The sequence below is a fragment of the Propithecus coquereli genome, unplaced genomic scaffold, assembly GCF_000956105.1.
Source record: "Propithecus coquereli isolate 6110/MARCELLA unplaced genomic scaffold, Pcoq_1.0 Scaffold59, whole genome shotgun sequence".
In the NCBI taxonomy this organism is placed as follows: Eukaryota; Metazoa; Chordata; class Mammalia; order Primates; family Indriidae; genus Propithecus; species Propithecus coquereli.
In genome coordinates, this window is record NW_012151840.1 from 2,717,998 (window position 1) to 2,736,631 (window position 18,634).

General features: G+C 57.8%; 1 protein-coding gene across 2 annotated transcripts; it reads right to left on the bottom strand.

Moving 5' to 3' along the window:
• Positions 1-8,162: 8,162 nt before the first annotated feature.
• EFNA3 (ephrin-A3) lies at positions 8,163-16,768 on the bottom strand. Of its 2 annotated transcripts, XM_012658800.1 has the most exons (5): positions 16,577-16,768; positions 10,293-10,606; positions 9,778-9,843; positions 9,514-9,591; positions 8,163-9,299 (listed from the first exon to the last, which is right to left on the bottom strand). In XM_012658800.1, the coding sequence occupies exons 1-5, from the start codon at positions 16,702-16,704 to the stop codon at positions 9,169-9,171; spliced, it is 717 nt and encodes a 238-aa protein (XP_012514254.1). In that variant the 5' UTR covers positions 16,705-16,768; the 3' UTR covers positions 8,163-9,168. The 2 variants fall into 2 exon arrangements, with proteins under 2 accessions (XP_012514254.1, XP_012514255.1); XM_012658801.1 differs by lacking the exon at positions 9,514-9,591 and having other exon boundaries at positions 8,797-9,299; positions 16,577-16,752.
• Between the last annotated feature and the right edge of the window lie 1,866 nt (positions 16,769-18,634).

Consider the following 18,634-nt stretch of genomic DNA (forward strand, 5'->3'; position numbering starts at 1 on the left):
CCCACCCCACCTCCTCCCTCCTTCGGACTTTCCTGGGCTCTAGACTTTGCCCAGTTGGCTTACTGGGACTGTCAGCAGGTCTGTGTTGGAGAATTATATATCTCCCAAAAAACAAAACCCAGAAAATCAGTGAGCTGTGGAGTAACGTCAAGCAGCCTGTGTAACTGTTTGGAGATCTGGAAATGTGGGTCTGCCAGAGACCCACAGGAGGAGTGACAGAAAAATGTCTGAAGAAATAATAATCTCCAAATTTGATGAAAATTATAAATCCACATATCCAAGAAGCTCAATAATCCTAAGCACAAGAAATATGGAGAAAACTACATGAAGGCACATCGTAATCTGCCTTAATCACTGCTAAACACCAGAGATAAAGACAAAATCTTAAGAGCAGCCAGAGGAAAAACACATTATGTAAAGAGGAATAAAATAGAAGCAGATTTCTTGTCAGAAACAATGCAACCCTGAAGACAGCGGAGCAATGTCTTTAAAGTATGAAAAGATAAAAACTGTCAACCTAGAATTTAGTGGAGATATCTTTCACATATGAAGATGGAATAAAGAGGCATTCAGACATTCAAAAGCTGAAAGAATTCATCACCAGCAGACCTGCACTGTAAGAAATGTTTTAAAAAGTCCTTCAAGCAGAAGAAAAATGATACCAGATGGAAATCTCCATCTATACAAGGGAATGAAGAGCACCGGAAATGGTAAAAATGTGGGTAAATATAAAAGATTTTTTATTTTAAAATTCTCTCTAAAAGATAGTTGAGGGTTTAAAGCAAAACTAATAATGTACTGTGGGGCCGATCGCATGTGTAGAAATAAATGCATGACAACAGCAGCACAAAGGCTGGGAGGTGGGGATGGGAGGAAGGCGTTTACGCTAAGTGGTATGACATTGCTTGAAGAAGACAAACTATAGATAGACTATATGTTAAAGATGCATTCTGTAGTCCTCAAGGAACCACAGGGAAAAAAATTTAAGGATAGCTTAATAAGTCAATAAAGGAGATAAAACGGAGTTAAGGTCACAGGAGGTCCCTGGGGGCATGTTGGCTGCCTGCTCTGCACTCAGGGCAGTTGAGTTGGCTTCCCCAGCCCAGCAGGGTCCCATAGAGCTGCGGTCTGGTGCCCAATCCCTGGGCCGCTAATGGGTGCCCTCCATGGCCAGTTAAGAACCAGGCCGCAGAGCAGGAGGTGAGTGGTGGGCGAGCAAGCGAAGCTTCATCTGTATTTACAGCCACTGTGTCCCATCACCCCCAGATGGGGCCATCTAGTTGCCGGAAAACAAGCTCGAGGCTCCCACTGATTCTGCATTATAGTGAGTTGTATAATTATTTCATTATGTATTAAAGTGTAATAATAGAAATAAAGCGCACAATAAATGTAATGTGCTTGAATCGTCCCGAAACCGTCACCCATCCCCCGCCCCGTCCGTGGAAAAATTGTCTTCCATGCAACCGGTCCCTCGAGCCAAAAAGGTTGGAGACTGGAGGTGTTTGGGATAGAATACGTACTGTCGGAGAAGAGCTTCCTCTCCTGCCACCTTCTGGCAGTAAATGTAGCCTATTTTTAACTCAGGCCTTGGCTTAAGTGCTTTTGGCTAAAGGAGAATCGGCCGCTTCTGAGACGCCCAGGCAGCCGCAGGCCCCCCGGCTTCTCCGCTCCCTCCAGCCATGGAAGGCTCAGGGGCTGCTCACACGCCCCCGACTTCCCGGCCGCTCGTCCCAGGAAAGCAGGCCCACTCCACCGTGGGCGCTCGCCGCGGGCACCCACGACAGGCCGCCCACGGCGGGGGCGCACCTGAGCGACAGAGTCTCCAGGGGGCGCCACTCGCACGGAGACCGTGGGAACCGTGCCGCAGAGTGGCGCAAGGGCAGCCGGGCGGGAACCGACCGCAGACTCTCGCTCCAGGAGGGCGTGCGCGCGCATAAAGGCCCACTGTGTGAACAGGGTGTGCCCTGTTGTGAGTGTGGCTGTTGTGTGACTGTTTATGCGACTGTTTATGCGGTGAAACATACACACAGCAGCCTCTGTCCTTTTGATTGCGCTGCCGGCTTTGCTTGGCCTGTCTTCCCCCAGCCCCCCAGCCGACACCCCACACTCTGGCTGGCAGACTGCCAATCACCCCTCAAGCCTCTCAGCTCTCCCACGTCTTCCCTGACAACCCTGCCCGTAGGCCCACCCGAATGGCCGCCTTCTTCCGGGTTGTGTACCCAGGGTTTAGCACAGTGCCTGGTGTGTGATTGGCATTCATGGAGTGAGGCATGCTCTCAAAGGCCTGTTTGAGGGGCCTTTTTAGGGGTCCACTGAGAGCACCCCCTCTTTCCGCTGTCATACCAGGTCCTCTCAGGCCCTTGAAGGGCACCCAAGTGACAGAGCTCAGGGCACAGAGGAGTGCCAGGATCACCCTCCATGCCCAGGGTGCTTCATGGTTCCCAGGCCAGGCCTGGGCTGTGTGCTCAGAGTGGGCACACGTGGGCATGGCCCCGCGTGGAGTGGGGCAGCCTCTGTTGGTCTCTCCTCTGGTCCGTCCCCCAAGGCTGAAGGTCTGGCATCGGGGGGTGTGTGTGTGTGTGTGTGTGTACGTGTGCATTCACATGTGCAAGCATGTCTGTGGTGTGGGAAGAGGGGTCTCTCTGGTCTCAGGCTTAGCTCTTGTTCTTCCCAGCTACATGCCCCCAGTTGTCTTGTCCTTCACCAGCATGTGGCAGGGGTGGGGAGGAGAGTCCCGAGGTTCCTGGGAGGAATTGTGGTGCGTATCTGTGTCTCACGCTGGGTGCGTGCATATGGATGTCAATGAGAAACCCCTGTCTCTCTTTGGGTTTGTGAGTGTGTCTGGGATATCCTTGGGGCCTTAGGGGTTGTTTTTGTGTCCCATATGGCTGTTGATGTGACTTGTAAGTTTCTAGAGGGTGTGAATGTGGCATTGCTTTCCTCCCCACCCCACCTCCTCCCTCCTTCGGACTTTCCTAGGCTCTAGACTTTGCCCAGTTGGCTTACTGGGACTGTCAGCAGGTCTGTGTTGGAGAATTGTGTCATCTGTTGGCTGCTAGCCCTCAAGTGTGTCACCCTGTGTGAGCCTGGGTGCTAGTGTGGCTCAGGGTACCTGCAGCCCCTTGCCCTGTGTGTGGGCTTGTGTTTGTACGCGCGTGTTAGACAGCGGAGCATCAGTGTGTGCCTGATGCCCGTGGAAGACGAGTGTGAGGGCTTTGGAACAGGTTGAAGGCGCACACATAGACGTGTGTGCAAGTGGCAGATGAGCGTGTGTCCGTGTTCCTGCCGCACGCATTGGGGTAGGTGACCTGTGCTCCCCAGCCCTCCTGCGAGTGCCTGGATGGGTCCCTCCAGCCCAGTGGGTGGCCTCTTCCACTTCAGCTGTGTAAACAAAGCCCCCGTTCTGAGGCCCCTTCAGGGCTGCAGGGCTGACCCTCCTCTCCCTGAGCAGTGAGTTTGATTGACTGTGTAGGGTTGCAGAGTTGTGAGATTATAAGATAGGTGTGGACTGAAGTGTGTGCAATTGCATGTGAGCATGAGTGTGAAGCCCTAGTGTCCCCTGGCCAACGCTAGCCTCTCAGGGGCAGGTGGGGGGCCCCTGGCCAGCTGGTTGAGCCCAGCTCTCCCAGGTTCCTGGGCCTGTCTGTCCACCCTTTTACAGCCAGGCTTGGTGACGGCCCTATAATTACCTGGGACCAGACGCTGTGGGGAATGGAGGCCAAGAGTTTGGTGCTGACCCTTGGGGGAGGGGCAAAATATGCCCCTCACAGGACCAAGCCAGCGGAGACTGAAGAAGGCCATGACTCCCAGCATCAGATGGCAGGCCAGCATCACTGGGCCCTGCCCGAAGCTGGTCTCCTGCTCTGGACCCAGAGCGTCTCTGAGCTATCCCTCGTATCAGCGTCACACTTCCCCCGTCTGTAGTCTAGGGGCTGCAGCTGCCCCACCTATGTCCCTCCCACCTCCTACCTGTGTCCCTCTTGGCAGCCCATGCCCCTGATCCAGCTCGTGTCCCTCATCCCCACCTGTGTCCTCTTGTTCCCCTTGGCCCAGTCCTTGTCTCCTGGTCCCAGCTTGTGTCCTTCATTCTGCCATATCCAGCTCATGTTCCTGTCCCGACTCATGTACTCCTGGCCCAATCCATGCCCCCTGGTTTGCCAGCTGGACAGAACAAGGAGGGTGAGGGAGAATGTGTAAGATTTGGGGGCCAAGTAGCTCCCGGACAGGTATGACTGGGCCGCATCCACTCCCAACCCCATAGCATCTAGAACTGGGGGGAGCAGAGAAGGGAGTAGGGTCAGAGAAATTCTAGGGTGGAGAGAGGGCTGGGTCCGCCCTGTCCCAGGCCTGAGAACAGAGAACCCTACAGTGCATCCCCGGCTCCCCTAAATGGCCAACAGGCCCCCGCAGCACTTTCACGACCACAGTCCCTTCCCAAGCTCCACTCGCTTGCTCTCACTGGCCACGACGCCCACCAACTGCCCCGCTCAGGTGCTGTGCCACCTGGTGGATGTTGACAGACCTGCAAGCCCTGAGTGGCGAACCTACGTGGCAGCAAGGCTTGGACCCCAGCCTGGAAGGCAAAGGGCCCCGCTCCTTCCCCGCTCCCCACAGCAGGCTGGAGTGACCTCTCGCCCAGAAGGGGAGGGCATGGCCTGCTCTGAACTTCACTCCCCACGCCAAAATCTGTGTTCAGTTGTTTGTCGTTGCTTCTGTTTTTGACCCTGGGGAGGACAGGAGGGGAGGGATGTGTGAAGTTCTCTGTGTCTGGGGGGTTCACCTGTGAGAACCTCTGGGAATTCCAGCATGTGTTGATGTGACCCCTCTTGACGCCCTGGCTGGAGGAGCCAAATGGGACAAAACGAGGAGGAAGAAGAGCCCTCTCAGGGTGTCAGGGTGGGGTGCTGCCCATCTGGAGGTGGCTTTGCCAGTCTGGAGCCTGCACAACTCACTGGCTTGAATTTCCCTTGCCTCGGGGCTGTGTGCTTTGGGGTGGGGACAGCAGGATGGGCAGAATGTTCAAGCCCTGGGGCACCATCTGGCAGCTGGCAGCACATTCTAAGGGTACCCAGGTGCTGGGGTGGGGCAGTAGGAAGGAGGGAGCTCAGCCTGGTTTCCCCTTCACCAGCTGTAGCTCTATTGCCCAATATCCCACTTCCCCAATCCTTGTTCAGTCCCGTGTACGAAGCTGTCCTGCTCTGCTCTGTTCTGTCCTGTCCTGTCCCTCAGTAGGTGAGCAGGTGTCAGGTCTGGACTGTGAGTCTCTTTCCTTCCCTCCCTCCGGCCCCTGCCCTCAGGCCCTACCCCTGGTGCTGCCTCACCACTGCCTTGGCCAGGACACCCTAGGCCCTGCAGACCTTGGCATCACAAGGCTGAGGCCCTGTGCTAGGCAGGCACGGGGTCATTGGCGTCTGTCCATCTAAGTGCTGGGAACTAAAGCCTTGCCTGAGGGGAAGATCCCAGCAGTGCCCTGCAGCTTTTTGAAGCCCCAGGGTAGCGGGGGAGGAGGTCCTTGAGGCGAGTGGCACTGTCTTTTTAGTTGCTGCTTGTGGTGGTTTGAGAACTTTCCAATACCAACTTTCAATTCCTGGGAAGATGCAAATCTTCCCTTCTGGGGCATCGCAGTACAGTGGAAGAAAAGATGAGGGCTCAGGAGTCTGAGTTCCAGTCCTGGCTCCACTACAGACACCTGAGTGACCGTGGGCAAGTGACTTGCTCTCTCTGAGATGAGGTCTTCCCATCCGTAAAATGAAGGGTTTGGATTGGCTCACCCAATCCAGACCTGTGGGCCTTTGATATCGTTCTCCAGAAACCCCAAGTAGCATGGGTGGAAGGGGTGACAGGCTGTGGGCATGAGGGGAGGCAGTCAGGATTTGTGGGAAAGGGTTCCAGGAGGTGGTTCGGATTCCAGTAGTCAGGGCATGGTGACAGTCAGACCCATTTTATTTTTTTGATTGTTTGTTTTCTTTTAGAGATGGGGTCTCACTATGTTGCCCAGGCTGAGTGCAGTGGCTATCACAGGCACGATCATAGTGCACTACGGCCTGGAACTCCTGGGCTCAAGTGATCCTCCTGCCTCAGCCTCCTGAGTAGCTAGGACTACAGGCGCCTGCACCGCCATGCCCGGCTCAGACCCACTTTGAATGCCAGCCCTAACACTTACCAGGCTGTGTGACCCTAGTCAAGGGACAGGGCCTCTTAGACCCTCATCTGTGTTATTGGAATAGTGAGGCTTAAAAAGGCACAGTGCTCGCCACATAGTAGGTGCTCAGTAAATGGAAGTTGGCTTGTTCTAGTTCCTGTCCCCAGATGCCTAGTGGTGTCTCAGTCTTAACCATTCCTGGATTTTTGGATCCACAAGACTTCCCCATCCCAGCTGGTCAGCCCTTATCCTGCCCAGCCCTGGGATTGCGGCTTAGGCCCACTGCTGTGGCTCCCTCATGGGACAAATTCTTACTCCTCAAACTTCAAGGCCTTCAAGACTCTCCCCAGTGGGGCCCCAGCTGTCTGTATCTCCTCCTCCCTGAAGCTTCTTCCCTATGTCCCCAGGCAAGTGTGTGCTTTTCCTTGGTGTTCCCATAGCTCCCGGGCATTTACACATGAAAGTGTAGGTTATATTGTCAAGTGTCTGTGTTACTGATTTCTGTTCGCACATCAACACATGCTAAATTAGGAGCTTATTTGAGGGTGGAGGCTGTGTCTTCTTCGTTTCCCCAGTACCCAGGATAGAGCCTGGCACTTAGCAGATGTTCAATAAATGTCGACTGACTGCATGGACCATTGGATGGATGAGCCTACCTTTCAGTCTCACCTCCCAGTAGGGAGCCTCAGACTGGTCCTCTGGCTGCCCCAGCTTCTTTCCTACCTGCCCTCCCACCCCACACTCCTTGCTGCACCACTGGGAAACCCACCCACTCTTGAGTCCCGCTGAGATTCCATTTCCCATGTTTGTGGGTACAGAGAGGGAGAAAACACAGTCCCTGGTGCCCAGGACTCACTCTCACAATGCAGCTGGCAGGAGCCCCAGAGGCACAGAGGAGGAGCACTTGCCCAGGCTCCAGCCTGCTCACACAGTGCCTATTAGAGAACCCGGGTGGGATGGAGTCCCATGGATGCACAGCTTGTCGGTAAGAAGGTACCCCTCTCTAGGCCGGGGCACTCAGCTCAGCAAGTGAAGCCCCCGGTACGTTTTAGTCCCTATCACCACCGCCTTACTCAGTGCCAGCCTGTTCAACCTTGACCTTACCCAGCCTGGGCTCCTAGAAGTGGCCTTTGACTGCTTCACCCATTCTCCCAGCTTTTGCCTTCTGTCTCCTGTGCCCTCCCTGACTGTCACAGGGTGCTGTGGTCATGACCAGCCTCACCCCAGCAAACTGAACTCCTAGCCCTTTGGGCATAATGTTTTAAAATGAATAAAATTACAAAGGGTTCTAAAGGAAAGTAATTATATTGGAGCAGTTATCAAAACATTTACATTTTTTGGTATAGTAATACATATGCTTCTTTATTAACACATTAAAAATAAGGAAAATCTAACGATATGATCAAAGTTGTGATGAGCATAAATGATATTTTGAGATATCTTCAACAACTATAACGCAGTCTGAAAACATCTGTGATTTCAGGTGGTTGCAAAGTCACAGGTACTGTTAATACCATTATGGCTTGCTGCCCAAGTACACAAGAGAATGTTAAATTTCAGTTATAGGTGACTGTAAGTAAAGATGTAATTTTTTTCCTATCTAGGTTCACAAACCCCCAAAATTCCAATAGACCACCTGCCCCCCCGGAGTTAAGAACCTCTACTTACAGAATTGAGAGGGAAGAAAAGGAGAAAACCGTCATTGGTTAAGCTTTTAACTCCCTGTGTCATTTAATCCTTACGCCAACTCTGAGAGAGAGATTTTATAACTCAGTTTTTCTAATAGGATACCTAAGGCTCAGAGAGGTTAAACGATTTGCCCAAAGTCAACCAGGCCGTTTGGAAGCCCCTGTTGCTCTCCCCACACAAAGCTGCCTCTTTTAAAGGAGACAAGCCACAGAATAAGTGTTCAATTGACTCTTCGGCCCCAGATTCCCCTCTCCCACCCAGGCACTGTGACCTGTGGGGTTTAACCAGTGTAACAGAAGGGTGATGGCCCCTTAAAATCACACACACTCTGTTATTTTTATCTCCAGTTTATTTTTTTAGACTAAGAGCAGAGTATGAAAGTCACAGCCAAAGCACTTGAAAAAGGCCCAGGAGGATGGGTGGGGACCACATAGGGTGAGCAGGGCAAGGTCCTGGGAGATGGTTCCGGCTCAGGGCTGGAAGGGAGGGGGCGTTGTTGTCTCACGGTCTCCAAAAGTGTCTGTGCGTTGCATAGGTCCTGTCTTCACAGAAGACAAAAGAGGGGCCAGGGGGTCCCCCTGGGTGTAGGGGGCCTAGCCTGGTGGGGAAGGGGTCTGAAGCTGGAAGGGGATGTCGAGAAAGGTCAGGGGGTTAAGGAGGGAGAGGGAGCTGTCTGTCTGTACATTATATATAGAGATATAGAGTCTGTACATGCCTGCCTGGCACCCCAATGCCCACCCCTTTCCATCTTTGTCCACTGCCCGCCCCCCAGGGGTGTCTACTTGTAAACTCGGATTTGATCCAAACCACAGTCCTGGAAGTGGGAGTAGGGGGAGGAGGACGTGCTTATTGCTGTAAACAGGGGACGGGGGCAGCGGGCGGTGCTACCCTCTCACCCATCTAGTCCCCTCCCCATGTTCTGCCCCTGGAGGAGAGCAATGGGGGTGCCTCCCACGCTTCGATTTGCTTTCTCTGGAGGCATATTTGTCTCTCTGGGAGGACAAAGCGGGAGGGCACCAGGAGTCAGGGAAAGGTACCTGGGGGCAGGGAGTCCTGAGCGCTGCCCTTTATGGCCTCCGAGTTTGGTACCAAACATTACCAGAGCCACAAGGCCACCTGGGACCCATGGCTGTCCCTGTGCCTGGTTCCACTACAGTGCCCTACCTGGGGGGAGAGGGCAGAGGAGGTGGGCACAGATATTATGGTGTAGACCCCTCACTTCCAGCCATGGGAGGAAGGGTCTAGGCCCCACAGCTAGGCTTCCTTTGGAGAAGCCAAAAGCTCCCTGTTTCTTCCCAGCCCCGTCCCATCTCTGTCTGCCAAGGGAGGGGGCAGAGCTAGGAGGCCAAGAGTGTCATGAGGAAGAAGGCGATGCCCACGGCCAGGGGCAGGTGTTCCCGTTTGGGGCTGGTCCCGCTGATGCTCTTCTCAAGCTTGGGCACCTGGGGGTTCTCTCCCTCAAAGTCTTCTGTGGACAGATGAATAGACAGACTGGTGAGGGTTGGGCTGCGCGTCGGGGCGGGAGCTCGCGGCAGCGGCAGCAGCGGTGGAGCTGGGGACGTGACCACCCACGGGGATAGGCAGGGTCAGTGCTCCCAGGAGAAGGCATGCGAGAAGAGCAGGCACCGGGGAGGGGGCTGCGGTTCCAGCAGTGGCCACCAGAGGGCGCTGCGCAGACTCACCCAGCACGTTGATCTTCACATTGGGGCCCATGGTGAACTGGGGGAGAGTGGGGACCGGCTTCTCCCCGGAGTGCGATGCTGCGGGGTGGGGTGCGGGTGGGGAGAGAGGAGGGGAGAGTCAGGGCCGGGATCCCCTCCCCCTGCTACAGCTGGGGAGCAAGGCCCCCTCGCCTGTGCCCTCCGCCCCCACCCCCAGGAAGCCAGGAGAGCCCCAAAGCAGGGGAGCCAAGGTCGGGGGCGCGGCTCGGAGCCGCTTATACTCACTGGAGGCGCAGCAGACGAACACCTTCATCCTCAGACACTTCCAGTGCAGGTTGTGGGTGGGCGTGGCTGCGGAGGAGACTGGCCTGAGTCACTTTCGCCCAATTTGTGCCCTGTGCCCTCACTCAGAAGATCCCGCTCTCTCCAAACTGCTCTCCTGGGGCAATCTCCTTCAGTACTCCCTCCGCCCTTTGGACACTGGTCACTGTGCATCCACCTTCAGCCCCAGAAGCCCCTTTGGTCCCACCCCTTGAGAAACTCTGACCCCTGAGGTCCTGAGCCTGGAAGGGCCCTCACAGAAACAGTGACTCTCTGAGGCCCAAACTTGGGCCTCTCACCAAACCCCCCTCTTAGCCTCGCGACCCTGTCGGAGCTAAACCCCAGAGGCCCCCGGTGCCCCCGCCCCATCCTGGGCAGCCCTCGCGAAAGCCGCGTCGGCCCGCCCGGGACCCGCGGACTCCACCCCCCGGCTGTCACTCAGACACTAACTTTTAGGCCCCGCCCCGGCCGTCACTCACAGATGTAGTAGTACTCGTGGCCGGCGTGGAACTCGTAGCCCAGCGAGAAGGCGCTGTAGCGCTGGAACTTCTCCGAGAACTTGATGGGGCTGTGCGGGGCGTGCGGCCGGTTGCATTCCCAGCGCTTGAAGCCCTGGCTGGCGTTGCAGGTGCGGTAGCCGCTCCGGCTCACCATGTACAGCACGTACTGCTCCGCCCCGCCTCCGGGTCCCGGCCCCGCCCCGGGGCCCACCCCCGAGCTGTTGTAGTGCGGGCAGTAAATATCCAGGTAATCGTTCACATTCACCTGGACGGTGTAGCCCTCTCGCCGCAGGCTGTGGGGAAAAGGAAGCGGGTCAGAGCGAAGAAACCCCAAAGCCAATCCGCTTTTCACCTCACCGCTCCGCAGACCTTCCCTAGGGTCCCCGAGCCTCCCGACTTTTCCTCCGAGCTTCCTCTCTTCACAGCCCCTGTCTCTGTCCCCAGGGCCCTAGTGCCGCCAGTCCCTCAACTATCCTTCCGTGCCCTCTCCTTCTTGGCCTGTCTTTCTCCTGGTGGCCACCAGAGGGTAGCAAAGGCGCAGGAAAGCCCGGCCTGCCTCCAAAGAAAAAGGCGAGGGAGAGGGGCGGAGGGAAGAAGGGAACGTACGCTTTGGTTGCCACAGAAACGGCGCAGGCCCCAGCGACTCCCAGACCCAGGCCCGGATTTCCTCCGTCCATCCCCCATAATTCACCAGCCGGGAGGAGAGATGGAAGGGATGGAAGCGTAGGGTGAAAGTGGGAGGGATCCCTCCCGGGAGACACACTCCCTCCCTCGCTTCTCCCAGCATGCTTCCCTGCCGCTGCCAGTCCATCCCCAAGGCCAGTCCGACAGGACCTGCCCTCACATACGCATGTATGGCGGCTTCATGCATATACATGCATAAGTTTTATGGCACACACACAAATATGTCCACCGTCTACTCACGGGTGGCATACACACAGAAATCTAGGTTGTGTGTGTGCTGGCCCACATGCCAGTCTTGGTTGACCCCAGCAATCTCAGGCTCTCTCCTTGCTCTCCCCACACTATGGTATCACTAGCCTTTGTACCTTGAGTCCCCTGACCTCCACCCTAAGGCCATGGACAATCAGGTCCCCAGTAATCTGACACTACAGATCAGGGAGCTAAGGGACTGAGCACCAAGGCTCCATGTGGCATCATGCCAACTTCTGTCTCATTATGCACCTCCCTCCTCAACCTGGGCACCACTGCCCCCCTGAATGATGCTAGGCAGAGCAGTGGGCATAGTGCCTAGACAAGATGGCTATGCCTCTTACGTCCCTGATCCCTCTTTGGGACAGAGAAGCAGATGCTGGGTCCCTTGTAATCCCCACCTGCCTTGCTAGTCACCATCAAAGTGTTGGTTTTAACGTCCTGGATAGTGGTACTGAGTGGTGTGGGTATGGGAGAAACCTCTGAATGGAGAAGGAAACTTGGAGAAGGGGGCAGGATTTTCCTCTAATTTCCTTGGGGTAAGAATGCACACATCTTGGCAGAGAGAAGGGAATATGGTGGACACAGGGAGGCATGGGGTACTTGGCAAAATGTCAAACCACTGGGGTCCCTAATCCCTGGGAACTCCCTGAGGGGAAGGACTGGCTCCCCATGTCACCAGGCACCACCCATTTCCACAAACAGTAATTAGATCCATTAAGGAAATGAGCTGAGCTTGGAGGCCTCTGCCTGGGGTGGGGCCTTGGGGGTCCCTCCCCACTTTACCCTACCTCCATGGCTTTGCCTGTGCTGCCCCCTCCACAACACCCCCTTCTAAGCCTGGCAGTGAGACAGATGAGAGCTGGTGCTGCGGCTCCCCAGTAAGAATGGGCACAGCCTTCTTGAGTCATGAGGAATGCCACCAGCCCCACTCGGTTCCCATGGGAGTAATGGGTCATTCAGGCCCCTCCCTGGCCCCAGCACTCAGGTGGGCAGGAGTCTTGGCCTGGGGTACTGGGAGCAGGAAAACGGGTTAGACCAGGCCTGGCACCAAGCTGCCACCCCATGCTTGCCTGTCCATCCTCAACCCCACAGTCTCCTGTTCCTCCCCTCAGGCTTTGGGGAGGGGGCTGCCAGCGGTAAGGATGCCAGGCCCGGAGCAGCTGCACAGCCACACTGGGGCTTCTGTCCTTGAACCTCACCCATGTCTCACTCTGAAGGGGCCCCTCCCTGCTGCACCGCCCGGTTCCCCCTGCAACACACCCCGTTCCAGAAGGAAGTAAGCCAACTCTGCAGGTATTCCTACAGGTAACTCAGTTTCCTCAACACGGCAGGACTAGCCTTATAAAAAGGTTGCTGGGTAACCACAAACGAAGAGAAGCCACCTTTTACCTATCCCTGTTCTGGGTGGCAGAAACAGTCCCTGAAATGACCCCAAAGCTGTGAGAGAAAGACGTGCTAATGGGTGGCTGTGCCCAGTTGAAGCACAGGGGCAATGGGACAGAAGGGCTGGGTGCCAGGAATCCCCAGCCGCAATGCCTGGGAGACCCGACGTGTCCGCTTGGCTTGGGCGCTTTAATTGAATCTGTCATCCTCGCTCGCCCTGGCAGTGGAGAGGTGCCTCTAGGTGCCAGCGAAGCTCTGCAGCTAACCCCGCCTCCAGGGCCGCCCCCTGCCCCCCAGGGGTGGTGGTGGTGGAGGTGGGCTGGGATCTGGGGACTGGGTGGTGCCCTGCCCCTTCGTACAGTTCTCTATTCTTCCCCTACTTCATCCCTTACTGAACTCTCACCTCTCTTGCAGAAAGGCAAATGGCGACACACCCCATAGGGGGGTGCCCCCTCACCCCGTTATTTCTGTCTCTCCCGACTCTCACAGCTCCAGAAGCAACCCCTCTCTTTCAGCCCTTCAGTGCCCCTCCTGCCCCTGCCTGGCCCCACTGAGCCCTGAGTATCTGCGGAGGGGGCCGGAGGAGGAGCAGGGAAGGAGCAAACCTCTCCCCCAGGGCAATTAGGGGTAGGTAAACAGGGTGTCTAACAAGACCAGGGTGTAGGGAAAGGATCCCAAGGGGCCCTGAACCTGTTAAATCCCTGACCCCGGCCTTAGACGCCGGGATGCAGAGTTAAGGGAGTGGAGCAAGGGTGTAAAGACACCGGGCCCGGGTTCTTCTTCCCTCTAGCGCGCGCCCCCGAGGCTGCGCGCCGCCCGCTCCAGCAGGCGAGGCCGCACCACGTGTGTGCGGCGTGGGGTCCGCGCGCCGGGCTTTGGGGGTGGTGGTGGTGGTGGCGGGAACGCTCGCGGGGCAGCGCGTGCACGCTGACACCCCAGCGCCCCTCAGACGCCCTCGGCCGTGGCGCCGCGCCTGTTCGGGTCTTGCCATCCCAGGTCCAGGCCCAGGGCTTTCCCGAGCAGCGTCGGGTGGGGGAGAGTCAGCGCGCCCGACACCCCCGCCCCTCCTCCTTGCGACAGCCGAGGCGACGGCGGCGAAGGTTTATTGATCTGCAGCGGCGGAGAGGAGCGAGAGACCCGCCGAAAGCGAGACACACAGAGACGGAGTGAGAGCGGAGACTAACAGAGACCAGATTCACTGAGAGGGGAAGGGAAGGAAGATACAGCGAAAGGGGAAGCCAGAAACCCAGAGAGGGAGGGAAGAGGAAGGGAACTGAGCCTTGGAGAACCCGAGAGACACAGGCCAGAGAGGCCCACAGACAGCGGGGATGGAGACAGAGACGCTAAGGAGAGAATGAGGGACACAGGAGGGTGCAGGGCAGAGACTCGGTGACTGGAAAGACCGTCAGGGACGTAGTAGAGGCTTAATAAATATTTGTTGAATGAATGTATGAATGAAAGAGATCAGCAAAAGAAACATTTCAGAGATAAAGAGACGGGCAGAGACAGCTAGAGAAAGATGTTCCTTAGGCTTCTTGATACAGAGGAGAATACCAACACCCTGCTCGGTTCTGCAAAGAAATGAAGCACAGGCCAGGGGGCATACACTTGGCCATCGGTCGCCCCCTCCAAATTCAATTCCCGGCTTAGGGTACTCTTCGACCTCACACTCTCGGGCATCCCTCCAGTATAGTCCCCCATCCCTAGTTTCTGGACCATGTTGGGAACAGGTCTCGCCTATTCCAGAGGACTAAATGGAAGGGCTAAGTCAGGGGGCAGAGGGCTAGGTCGCAGTCGCTGGGCAGGGCAATGCCCCCAGGTCTGTCAAAGGAGGCCGCTGCACGTGTCCCACCAGCACCCTCCCACGTGACCCCCAGAAGGCGGGGTCGCAAGACCCTCCCCACGTGACCCCAAGGGGCAGAGACCCTCCGCTCGCGACAGGAGGTGGGAGCCAGGAGCTCGGCTCACGTGACTGGGGGGAGGGGGCTCGGGAGCCTGTGGCTCGGCCCGGCCCCGCCCCCAGCTCCCCGGCCCTTCCACTCTCGGCTCCGGAGCACGTCGCTCTCACGATTTATGGGGCCGCGGCTGCCGCAGTGAGGGAGCCGGGGAGCCCGGGCGCAGCGGCAACAAAGGCCCGGGAAGCGAGGCGGGGGCGGCGGCAGCCTCCTGGCCGGGTGCGCGCCCCCTCCTACCTCTGCCGGTCCAGGCCCACACCGGAGGGGACAGAAAGGAGGCTCCCAGAACCAGGGCTCCCCCACCCCCTCCCAGAGCTTTCACCTGCGCCCAGGTGTATGCGGGGGAGGGGAACCTGATCAACACCGGCCCCCGAAGGCTATTCCCGCACCCCCCACCCCCACCCCCGGCTCTGGCGTCCCCTAAGAACGCTGAGGTGCTCCAAGGGTGGCGAGGAACCCGAGGCCCCTCACCTGCGAGCTCTCTACTCCCTGCCAGACTCTAGGGGGGCGGGGGGCGGACGTGTGAGTCTAGGGGAGGGGATGAGCTAGATAGAGCAGGGGAGTCAACCCCCAGCGCCCCCCGGAGTTCTTGGAGTCCCGCTCCGGGGGGGAGGGGCCACATACCCACCCCCGAGGTTTCCATGGGAAGCGAGAGGGGGGCGTCGTTGGCTCATCCCCACCCCCAGTCTGACACTCCGGGCGCGAGAAGGGAGAGAGGGGGAGGCGCGGAGCCCCAAACAACAAAGAGCGGAGCGGCGGGCGGCAGCCCCTCCCCCGGGAGGTTGGGGGTCGAGGCCGCCCGGCCCTCCTGGTCCCCTCCCCTTGGGTCTAGTCATTTGCTCCCTAGTTGCCCCCCGGGGTGGGGAGCCAGAGGCAGTGCTGCCGCCGCCACCCGGGCAGGTGTGACAGTGACCCCCGCGTCCCCAGGGATCCCCCCTACCAACACACGGACACACACTGAAGTGGCCGGGGCGATACCCACAGTGGCTAGGTGGGGAGAAGACAAGGGCAGCAAGGACTGAGCAGAATGAAGACCCGGCCCCGCAATCAGCACCCGGCCACCGCGCCACACACCCCGGGAAACCACACGGCCGCCCTGACACCCGCCCAGACCGCGGCGGCGCCAACAGCCACCCCAACCCAGACGCGGCCGGCCACGCGGACACCGGCCGCAGCCCCTTCCCCGACCCACAGCCCGCTCCCACCCCCAGACGATCGCCGACGCAGACACACAAATCACACACTCAGACACACACGCACACTGACAGCCGCGCACGCCCGCTCACACTTGGAACCATACGCCGTCCCCAGGCCCGGCGTGTATGTGCGTGTGTGACACGCCGACATCTCCCTGCCTCCTTCCCTCTCGCCGGCACCCCACGTTCCCATCCTAACCAAGCAGCACTCCCAGGGCCCCCCAACTCGGCGACCCAGCCCCAGCTCACCCCAGCCGGTTTATCCACACAACCAGGACAACCCATTCGCCTTCGTCCCGGGGAGGTGCTCGGTCGCACTCCCTGCCTCAGCTCTGGATCCCACTTTTAAAAGCAGGAGTCCTAGACAGAACCCCTGAAAACCCTCATGGCCGAAAACAGGTCACTCCTGGGCCCCCAGATGTAGCGGCCTATCCTCAGCACACTGGTACCCCCAAACGCCAACCCAGCTAAAGGGAGTGAAGATGGGGGGACTATGGGACAGGGGCACGCTACTCCAGCGGTGGGTGTGGAGAGAAGCCAAGATGGGGTGGGGGGCCCCTCCAGCAGCCACCTCCGCACGGCCCGAGCGCTCCTTACTATACCCCAACAGCTTCTCTCACACACCCCGGAGTTTCATAGACGCCCACAGAGTGCGTCCCCCTCTTTCTCGGCTCCCAGCCCCCAGCTCTGGTCTCCCAGGACTCCCATCCTGGTCTCTCCCAGGACTTCCCGGGCCCACCAGCTCCCCCGTCACTGACATCGGACGCATGGACTCCCAGGGCCCCCGACTTACTGCTGGTTGGAGCTGTTCCAGTATACCGCATGCCGGTTTCCCAGCGCCCCCCCAGGCCCCTGGGCCAGCAGCGGCAGCAGCGGCACGGGCACAAGCAGCAGCAGCAGCAGCAGCGGAGCCGCCGCCATCCCCGGAGCCGCCGCCGCCGCCGCCCCCCGACTGAGCCCCGCGCTCCCGGCTTCTCCGCTTCCCAGCTCCTTGCCGCCGCCGCCGCCGTCCCCCAGCCTTAGGCCACGCCCCCAGCCCTTCCCTCCGCCCTCCTGGGCGCGCCTCCGAAGCCCCGCCCCTGGCGCGCTCGCGCCAGGTCCTGTCCCGTTCCGTCCGGGAGCGCGCGGCGCGTGGGAGGTGGGAACCGTACTGCCCCCTCGGGAATGACCGGCGCGCGCCTCGCCTTTCCCTCCTAGGTTCAGTTTGCTACAGCTGGTCCTGGGCCTTTTGCTCCCCAGGCTGGCGTTCCCAGAAGGATTTGGGAGCCCAAGATATGGATCTGGATCTCACATGGAGGAGACTTGAGAGGAAGCTGGGGGTCTAGGACCTCTTAATAAGTTGGACTAGACCCCCTTCTTTCCTGAACAATCTGGCCCTTGGCTCCCTCCATGTCCCCTTTTGCCGTGTGCATGAGGCAGGTGGGCACAGAAGGGTGATGGAGAAGTCCTCAGCTGGCATCAAGGACCTGACAGCTGGTGACCTGAAGTCCCCAGCTGAGCCTGAGACTTGCTTTTCTTGGAGGTGGAATAGAAGAGCTCGGCCCCCAAGAATGTCAATACTGGGTGCCAGGAGGGACTTCCTTGGTCCAGGGCCCAAGGTGCAGGCCCAAGGGCTAAGAGTCAGCTAGAGCAAAGCAGACTTTCCTGGAACACCTACAAAAGATTCAGCCCTCACACTCAGGCAGGGCCTGCTCCCAGTGCAGCCAGTGGTGTCCCCTGGCATTCTCCCATCTACTCACATAGACGCTGCCCCTGAAGGCAGAAGGCAGAGCACCTTGTGTTCCAGCTCTCACTCACCACAGTCATTGTCCTCACGGTGACACCCGTGCGTGCACACACACGCACACACACACATACATTCAGGAAAAAGGCACTGACACCCAGAGGCAGAGAACACAGAAACAGGCACTTGACACACAGACACCCTTCGAAGACACACACGGCTAAAGGTACAGTCGACACTAGAGAGCTGTAGAAACATAGGGACCTAGACACATAGAGACATAGAAGCACACACCCATACACAGACACACACACAGTGACTCTCACACAAAACCCACACACATCCTCTGACACACGCACACAGTTCCCTGCTCTCCTCTTCTCTCTTCTTTTCCTAGGAAGTAGAATTCGGGGAAAGAGTCCAGAATCCAGACCTGGGGGGTGTCCACTCCTTTTCTCTTCTCTTTTGGAGAGGCCCAGACTAGGAGTGATCAGGCAGAACCAGGCCTGACTGGGTTGTCCAAGCCAACCACCTGTGCCTAGGGAGACAGGCATGATTCTGTTTTGCTCCTGTACTTCAGGAGAGAGAACATACAGGCACCCTCCATCTGCTTATCCTCGGCAGGACAGGTCCTGACCACAAGTCTGCCTCAGGTACTGGGTTTGGGGGAGGGGCAGTGCCATCTAGAATAGGCTCTGTGTCTAGCTGCTGCCAGGCAAGAGCAGGCTCTGTTCTCTCTGGGCTCCTCTCCACCCCAGGAGATCTCTTCTCCCTTCTCAGGAGCCAGAAAATAAATTAGGCCCCTTGGGGTGGCAGTGGGGGACTTTGCAAACAGCTTTCCCTCCCCCCAGACTCTTAATCCCCAGGAAGATTCATTTCACCCAAATGATGCTAACCTGCCTACTCCAGATGCCACACAACCCAGCCCCCTCTCCTCCTACCCTACTCCCTGCTCCGCAAGGTAGGCTTCTCCCTGTAGGGCCCACAGTTGGCAGAGAGGCTGCCCGTATTCATAGTGAGTGGGCGCTTGCTGGTGTGGTCTAGGACTTTAGATTCCATTTTAGAAAATCTATGTCCCTCCTTCTAGAATCTAGGTTCTGCTTAAGAATTCAGGCCCTTTTCTATAGG

Bases quoted from the DNA above. Each gene is read 5' to 3' on its own strand.
- EFNA3 (XM_012658800.1), bottom strand. From the start codon at position 16,704: ATGGCGGCGGCTCCGCTGCTGCTGCTGCTGCTGCTTGTGCCCGTGCCG. The intron at 9,592-9,777 runs GTGAGTATAAGC...CCCACCCCGCAG, and splicing joins GTTCGTCTGCTGCGCCTCCA to CATCGCACTCCGGGGAGAAG. The intron at 9,300-9,513 runs GTGAGTCTGCGC...ATCTGTCCACAG, and splicing joins TGTGAAGATCAACGTGCTGG to AAGACTTTGAGGGAGAGAAC.